Raw genomic sequence first — 9,163 nt, 5'->3', positions numbered from 1 at the left:
TATCACCTCTTCAGTGCTTCAACTGAGTTGCTAAGCTACCATAAGTCTACTGCTCTAAGTCATATACCGTCATCCTACAAATATGAATAGCTAACTCCCCCAAGCAACCCTGCCCCAAGAGGGCAAAACAGAAGTATAAATTTTGAGATGAGTGATAGCTGTGGGTGGAAGAGAAGTGTCTTTCTTTCCTTTGTTACAACCAATGTTGCATTTTTATGTCCATGTCCAGAGAAAAAACAAGTATGAAGCATTGTCTGGATAGCTTCTGAGTGAAGAGAGATAGTAAATGGAAAGATAACTGGGGATGAGAACAGAGATAATGTGCAGGGAAAGAGAAGAGCCAGAAGAGGGATAGACAGACAGACAACTCTAGCAAACAAGGCAGTTTCCTCTGGACATTGCTTCTCTTTGTTCTTGCTGGTCTCTCCTGCTTTAGCTCCACCTAAGTAGGTGAAGGGGAGAGATCCCTGTGCTGTGTGTACTTTCAGCAGTGAGAGGGATGATGAAGGAAGGGATGTTGAGTGGCTGCTTCCCTAGAATAACTTGAAGATTATACATTTCTGGCTGCAGGTATAGAAAATTACAAAAATACCTGCCTGTGGAAACACTGCTCTCCCACATCAGTCTTCATGTAAGTTTTCTCACTCTTACATCATAGCTATGTCCTTAAGGGTTAGGTATGCAAATCCTGTCTGTGGCAGGAGTTAATGTATACTGGCCCAGGGATCAGCAACTAGATAATAAATCTTTTGGAATCCTGTCTTGCATCATATCTTCATAGCAAAGTAAATCTCATCCTCTCTGCAAGCTATTCTCCACTGCAAGGATGCTGTTGGTGAATGATGTTTTCCAAACTGATAAGTGTTTGATTTTCTGTGCTGCAAGGTATTTTGTCTTAGGTGTTTATGTTTCAGCTTTATGAAACAAACTGTCTAGGGAAAGGTCCAGTAATAATTGGCTGAGGCTTTTCTTCTGATACAAGTCTTTATAATAATAGATCTATAGCAAATCCAAATGTGAAAGTAAAGTCATACTTCAGCCCTGGTGCTGGGGTGTTGAATACAGATAGTTGTCCTTCCACAAACATGCTGATGCATAGAAGATTAAAAAAGCTTGAGAGGTTGAAGAAAATAGACTCTTCTGGCAGATACAGACCCCTCTGTAGCTTTTCTGGTAGCTGACTGGAAATGTTCACTCAAACAACTTTCTTGCAAACATTACTCTCAGGTATAGTGACTGACTTTCCTATAGTTTTCATAGCTTTAAAATACACCTATACTTTAGACTTTGTTCACTATATTTTTTTTTTCAATCCTCAATTGCAATGCTTGAAGAGGAAACAGCAAAACAACTTCTGTTCTTGTCTCTTCATATTCATTTGGCATTCTTTTCCTCCTTCTCAAGGGCTTTCCCTGGCAGACTGCACACAAGTTGACTTTCAGCTCATGTTAGGTAAGCACAGGGACATCCCTCCAGATGGACTTTTAGGAGTTTTATTGGTGTCTTTGTGTCATTACCACTGTATGATCCCCATTTCTTACAGATTGCAACTTTGTCTATTGTTGCTTTCCTTTATCTGTTCTAAATGCAGATTTTTATTTATCTGCCCAACATCCTAATTCCTGATGGTAACAGGGCTTCTGCTATAAACTCTATAGTTTTTTCCTTCTTGTAAATAAGACAATGAAGAAGGCTATTTCCAAGAAAAAATACTTTCTTTAGGACAGTTTATTAAGCTGTTTCTGACTTAGGCTCCTTGTTCTAGTTTTGGTACTTAGATGGTCTCCATTTCTTAAAAAAATATAAGAAGAATAGAGAATATAATACAACCTTGCAACAACACATCTTGCAAATGGACAACTGAGGCATCGAAAAGCTGGCAATGCAAGGGAGATCTGGGAGAGAGAACTAAAATGAAATAAGTATTCTCTTGCTCCCTTGTCCTTTTCCTATTGTACCACATATACAAGGCAGTGTAACTTTGTGCCACAGAAGGGGCAAGAGTAAATCACAGTAAATCACAGTCTGAAAAATAAAAAGCTATCAGTGAAGCTGCAGGAATTCTGTAAGATTGTTAGTACAGTTCTGTAAGATTGTTAATCAAAAATCAGTATTAAAATACTTTGAGAAGTTAAAGAAGGGAAACAAATCTCCGGTAGCCTGTCTGTTCTCCTGTAACTACTGGTAGCTCATGCTGCATCTGAATCTACTGTGCCTTGTGATGTTTCAGAATCAGCAGCCCCTCGATTCTCTGCAGCTCCTGAGCCCCATTGGCTGGAAGGCAAAGCAGAGGCGGAGAGTGCCTTGAATATTTTTTCCTTCACACACCATAAAACAGGCAGCCAGCATGCACTGTCTGATAGCGAGACTGGTGCTTGCAGTTTGAAATTAGTTTCTGTTCTGCAGCAGCCACTTGGGCATTTTATGTTTGCCTCTCTTAATGGAAGGGAACAAAAAAAGCCTTGCAGCATGCCAGTGAACTAACAGGAACTGACCATAGGGGAGAATCTGGTGCAAACTTACAGGCTCTTGGGACTCTGTGATATAGATCGCCAAAGTAAATGTGGTGATGATGATTCAGAAACTGCGTCTGTGAGAGAGCAAACCAGCATTTCTGAGTTTGAAACCATATTTTGTAACAGCAGTCAAAGTGTTCTGAACTGCTGCCTGCCTCAGTGCTGGCTTATTTTTCTTTTCTTCCCAGGCTGAAAAGCCAAAGAAGGTTTTCAAAGGAATGCAAAAGGAACAGGAGTTTTAAAAGCACGAAGCTGAAAAGAGCTCTCCATAAGATGAATTTCACCCAGCACCGTGGGACACTCCAGCCTCTCCATTTCTGGAACCACAGCTACATACTGCATGGAGCTCCCAGCGAGCCCAATACAAAGGGCCACCCCTCCGGAGGCTGCTACGAGCAACTCTTTGTATCCCCTGAAGTGTTTGTGACTCTGGGCATCATCAGCTTGCTGGAGAACGTCCTGGTCATTGCGGCAATAGCCAAGAACAAGAACCTTCATTCACCCATGTACTTCTTCATCTGTAGCTTGGCAGTGGCTGACATGCTAGTGAGTGTATCCAATGGATCAGAAACTATTGTCATCACGCTGCTAAACAATACAGACACAGATGCACAGAGCTTTACCATAAACATTGACAATGTCATTGACTCAGTGATTTGCAGTTCCTTGCTTGCATCAATTTGCAGTCTCCTCTCAATAGCAGTGGACAGGTACTTTACTATCTTTTATGCCCTCCAGTATCATAATATCATGACAGTGAAGCGTGTAGGGGTCATCATCACATGCATATGGGCTGCTTGCACAGTCTCAGGCATTTTGTTCATCATTTACTCTGACAGCAGCGTTGTAATCATCTGCCTTATCAGCATGTTCTTCACTATGCTCATTCTCATGGCATCCCTCTACGTCCACATGTTCATGATGGCTCGGATGCATATCAAAAAGATTGCTGTTCTTCCAGGGACTGGTCCTATTCGCCAAGGGGCCAACATGAAAGGGGCTATCACTCTCACCATCCTGATTGGAGTTTTTGTTGTGTGCTGGGCACCATTTTTCCTGCATCTGATTTTCTACATCTCCTGCCCCTACAACCCTTACTGTGTGTGCTTCATGTCCCACTTTAACTTCTACCTTATCCTCATCATGTGCAATTCCATCATCGATCCACTCATTTATGCATTCCGGAGCCAGGAGCTCAGGAAAACATTCAAGGAGATTATATGCTGCTGTAGCCTGAGAGGCTTTTGTGATTTTCCTGGCAAATATTAAACTGAGTGGATACTTTATTGTGTAAGACACATGCAGCACAGATTTCCAAGCCTTCAGACTCTCTTTCTCAGCAGAATTTGGGTTAAATCTTTAAGAGTGAGCACCTCTTTCTGTCTCCCCTCCTTCTCATCCTTGTATCCCATTCACATGTAATTCATATTTCTGTAGAATGTTTGTGTTATCTACAGTTTGTAATTTATTTGTGTGGAAAGAGAAGTAACACTTCATACCCATTTGTAAGTAAGCAAATAAATGTAATGATGAATGTGAAATACATACAAACAAGAGCAGCTGTATGTTCTAATTGCTGACAAAACATATAACTTGCCTGGCTTACAGTACATATTGGCTGATACTGTTCCTTATGCTGTTGGAGTAATCATAGCTATCCATTACATTCTACCTAGCTTAAAATAGAGCATATGCTTCTCTATTAGAGAATCAGAGGTTCTCTGGAATTAGAAAGCAGGTTTTTCATAAAGGTTACTGCAACCGACAAGCTGTGTTCATTCATTCTGAACCCTTTTCCTTCTACTCCACAAGCAGCAATTATTTCTTTGTTAAGGTTTTTGCCTACAACAACAAGATTTTTCAAATGCCTGTTACTGAGACAATTGAATGCTCGGGTTTCCTGTTTGGTTGTGGTGTGGTTTTTTTTGTTTGTTTGGTTGGTTGGTTTTTTGTTTTAAATTTTATTTTATTTTTCCCAAGGTGATAGTTGATGAATGTGTGAGAGTATCTTTTTTTTCCAAAGTTGAAATTGTTTCATGGAGCATCTGTTAGCCCTGGATATATTTGCTAAACTGACATCCAGGTAGACTACCACCCTCCATTTAGCTATGAAGCAGGTATGTTTTTAAGATTGACAGTGCCAGCACCAATGTAAAGATTCACTGAGAGATATACCTGATGAAGATGAAGAGGGAACTTCAGTTTGAGCATTCAGTCCTTCCTTCTTCTGAGGTGGTGTGGGAACAAGGCCTCTGTGCTTCCGAAGAAAATACATCCTTGTCAGAAACAAGCTGCCCTCTACTCTGAGGTGTGGTGTTAGCAGATGGGATCCACTGCCAGGATCCTTACAGAGTCAAGGCACATGTGAATTTGACTTGAGCACTTCAGATCATATTCCGAAGCATCTGGTCTTTGTGGGGTCAATGCTATCACATGGAAGGCATGCTGGCTGACAAGTCTCTAAACCCGTGCTCTGTATCTGGCAGCCCTGTGTGTTACTACTGCTTGAAGTCAGTTCACCTTTTCAGGCAGCTGTTTAATGTGTCCTCAGTTTCATGCTAAAAAGCACACCACAGATTATAATAGGGATCTCAGGTCCCTGATTTTAGCACTTTGGAAGTGTTTAAAGTATAAATGTCAGTACACGGGATTCCATGAAGGTATCCCTTAACACCTTGACAATATCAGCTTCTATTTAAGGGTATAGAAAAAAATAATTTATTTATTCCCAGAAAGCATAAAAACATAGTGGTTAACTGGTAAAACACCTGAAAAGTTCTGATTTAAAAACTCAGAATTGAATGTAAATAATAATTTAGGTTTTAATCCTGGATGCCTGATTTTACCAAGGTGAGTGGTGAATTAGTTGGATGAGCAGTCCTATTAACTTTCTTGGAAACAGCTTGTTACCTCAAACTGCTTGTTCCCTCATTAAAGAAAGATACAAAATTGAAAGGTATTTCTGAGCACCCAGTTTTTGCTGCCTGGAATACTTCTCCAGACAAAAGCTGATCTTTCAGTTGTGGGTAAATATTCAGGACATTGTAATACTGTGAAAACATTTGATCCTTTGTCAAAGAGCATGAAGGATTTAAGGTGGGTCTCAGGATCTTTAATTTCATTCTACTTACAGGTAGAGTAAGAAGATAATTTGACTTTGTGCATTGAAGTCCCTTGGCAGACCAGCAGGAGAAAAATCATGTCTCCTACACATTAATCTTGCAGATGGTCTACCCCATCCACCACACTTCTTGCAACACACCCTGTTACCTTCTCGTAGCTTTAGTAACTGATATTGCCACTTCACAACGGTTGCTGTGTGGAAGATGTTGAAATAAAACTACTACATTAACTTGACTTATTTTCTTCTTGATGAAACTATAAACATTTCAATAATACATAAGAAGAGGGAAAAAAAAAGTATTTAAATTAATAGTTTATCCAAAAGTCCAATGGACTTTATTAAAGGTCTTTCTTGCTCCCTGAAGATATGTCATCTCTGCAAAAATGCTCTGCTGATAATGCATGAAATTGCTGATGTCAGTTTGAACAGAACACAAATATAACTTGATCATTTTTGGCTTTCTTAGCTATTTTAGGACGATAAATTATGATATTTGGCTCCAGATATTCCCTTTGTAGACCCTTGATGCAGAGGGGCTCCAGTGGAAAGAGAGCAAGTTACTACCTTAGGTACTCTGAACTTTACCTCAAAAGTTTCTCTGTCTCCCCTTAGGCTATACAAGGACCAGACACGTAATCTAAGCACATCTGAATTCTGAAGTAAACTACTTCCTGACCTTCTAGTTGATTCCTAAAACTAACAGTCTCACTTCTTTTGCAACTCAAGGGGAAGAGAAGTAACAATTACTTTGTATCCTGTTAGTGTGGAGGCTTTTATCAATGGTTTTCTTGTGGTTTCCAAAACCATTGTGTATTTCTTGACTAAGACTTATCAAGACAGTTGTGACCCCATTATGATCTAAATATAATTTAGAAATCTAATTTTTAAAACTAGCTTATTCCAGAGTTTTAGTGACTCTGAGCTGGCTTAGCAGCTCTTCTGTCTTTGTTTTATAAAGCTAAATGTACATACATACTTTTGAAAACAGTTTTTAACTGAAGAGGACTTTTTCATTTCATGATATTATCTCTCAGAGTGTAATTTATTGAAATTGCTGGCAAGCCTCCTACATAGATAGCTTTCCTGTTCCCAGATACTCTGTTCTTTCTGAGTAGCTGAATCAGTTTGTGTTTGCCTATAGCTCTGGCAGCTTTCCAGAAAAGAGTCATAGAAATTGGTGTTGTGAAAGATAAGCAAGTTCATCTAGCTTGCTGGAGAGTGGGGACAGTGGAGGATTACATTCCACACTCGATTTGCTGGAGCTTTGTTCTTCTATTTGAAAATCTTCTAAGAAAATGAGATTTCTTTCTTTAAATATGTGGGTCCCTAATCACTTTAGCACTCAGCATTTTAGTCATGTTTTGTAACCAAGGCACATTCCTCTGCGGCAAGGAAATGGCTTTGTCTCCACTTTACAGGTGTAAGAATATACATTTTCACTTCTACTGGAGAAAAGGGGCTAATGGATTTGCTCAGCCTCCTAGAAAGCAGTCTTTCCTTGAGCTGGGTTCTCCACCCCTTCCCAATAACTGGCTGTAATATAATACACAAAACTTCTGAAGAAAAGGTCTTTCTTCAAGAAGGATGTTTCTTTAGCTTTAAAGTAGTTTTTGAACAAAGTGAAGAACTCCAAAAACACTTACAAGGGTGCAGCTGGTCTCATGAGAGTGGATTTTGAATGATGATCCAGGATCCTCTTTACAACTGAAATACACTGTCATCTGGAAGTGAGGAGAAATACACTGATGGACTCACGTGTTCTTGAATGTGCAGCCTTCGGTTATGCCTTTAATAGGTGTGCAGAGTACACATTATTAATGTAATTCTAAAATGGATTTGTTGTTGTTAAATTGATCCTATTCTACGATGTGTTCATTGGCTCCTCTATTCTCAAGCTGAATTCTGGTGAAGGAGAACTTTTGTCCTGATGTTAGTTATAATATACTGTATTGCTTATAGGCTTGAACAAAAATTGCAGTCTCAGTCCCACTGGAAGGAGCTCTCAGAAGATGTACCTTTTGGGATGAAATTTTCATTGTTTGTCCAGAAATTACTTCAGATTGTAAATTAATATTCCAATCCCTTAAATCGTATCTCAAGTATCCTAGTGTGGATGAAGTGCTTTTCTCACTTATAAAAAAAAAAAAAAGGAGACTTTATATGTCACAGAAACTGTCTACTGCTACTATGGCTACTGTCATATAAGCCATGTTATGAATTGGCCATGCTTGGATTTTTTTTTTGTTTCAAATGGTTTTGTTGTCCTAGCAGTTTTTCATATTTTTGCCCACTCTGTTCGTAGAAGAAAAAACTTTCAGATTTATGGATTTAAAATAGTCCTCTTTGCATTTGTAATGTAAATGTACTCATCAGTTCTGCTTATACTCACTTGATCCCTTGCAAACATTGTTCATTTGTTTCACTTGTTCTCCCTTACGCTTGGTATATTTCTGTATTTTTATATTTCTGGACTGCCATTAATCTGAGTTCTCCAAGTCATGGCATACTCACCACACAGCCTTTGTGGCGGGTTTGCCTTTGGCCAACAGCAAAACCCCCACCCAGCTGCTTGCTCACTCCTCATCTTGGTGGGACAAGGAGGGAAAATCAGAAGAACAGGAATGAGAAAGCTTGTGGGTCTGGGTGAAGGCAAGGATATCACTTACCAACTACCATCACAGGTGAAATAGGCTTGATTTGAGGATAATGAACCTAATTCATGACCAATTAAAATGAATATTTACTTACTGATTCAGTTAGTGGGAAACAAAGAGTTAAAACACCAGGACAGCATTTTGCCCTTTCTTCCCCAGGCTTTCCCCGAGGCACCCATCCGTGGCTGAGGGGCTCAGCTGTGCCCTGCGCTGGGGCCGCTGGAGCTGCTGGAACTGGCTGTGCCCAGCACAGGGCAGAACAGGATGCTCCTCACAGGGGCCAACCCGGCAGCCCCCGCGGCTGCTGTTGCTGGTACCTTGGCACCTGCATCTGGTTCAACATGGTAGGCAACAGTTCTGTAAGCAGCATATCAGGTGAAGTCTCATTGCTCTGTACATTTTAGTTCCATTCCACAGAAACCTTCTCACCTAAATCATTAACCTCTTTCATGTCCATAGCTTCAGCTACTCTTTTTTTTTTTTCCCCTGCAATGAACTAATCAACTCAAAATGTTCCCCTCTTTGGCTCTTTTCTGCTGAAGAGCTCTCACTGTAGAGGTTCAAAACCTGTTATTAGCTTCTGAATTAATGACTTTGAACAATATACTGTTGAGTCTCATCCTATTTCTATTATTTCAGTCCTCAGAACGATCCGCCTTCCCTAATTGGTTTTCAGATAGTCCTTTTTGTGGAAATTGCGGACAGCTTTTACCACCAAGCACTGATGCTGGCACATCCCTCTTGACACAGCCCTGTGGGTCAGGCTGCAGCCTCTGCTGGATGTGTCAGCAGGGGTCCGTTGTAAATCTTGCACGTACTGTGCTGTGCATTAATAAAAAATAATTTATATATGTTTCCAGGTGACAAGA

At 40.2% G+C, this 9,163-nt stretch overlaps 1 protein-coding gene across 1 annotated transcript; it reads left to right on the top strand.

Annotated features, from left to right (window-relative positions):
* Positions 1 to 2,789: 2,789 nt before the first annotated feature.
* MC4R (melanocortin 4 receptor) lies at positions 2,790 to 3,785 on the top strand (the record flags this gene model as incomplete). Its single annotated transcript, XM_080339567.1, has 1 exon — positions 2,790 to 3,785. One exon carries the CDS (start codon positions 2,790 to 2,792, stop codon positions 3,783 to 3,785), a length of 996 nt encoding a protein of 331 aa, XP_080195693.1.
* Between the last annotated feature and the right edge of the window lie 5,378 nt (positions 3,786 to 9,163).

The sequence above is a fragment of the Nesoenas mayeri genome, assembly GCF_963082525.1.
Source record: "Nesoenas mayeri genome assembly, chromosome: 2".
NCBI classification, from domain to species: domain Eukaryota; kingdom Metazoa; phylum Chordata; class Aves; order Columbiformes; family Columbidae; genus Nesoenas; species Nesoenas mayeri.
The sequence above is the reverse complement of the archived record's forward strand: the minus strand, read 5'-3'. Positions and strand labels throughout refer to the sequence as shown.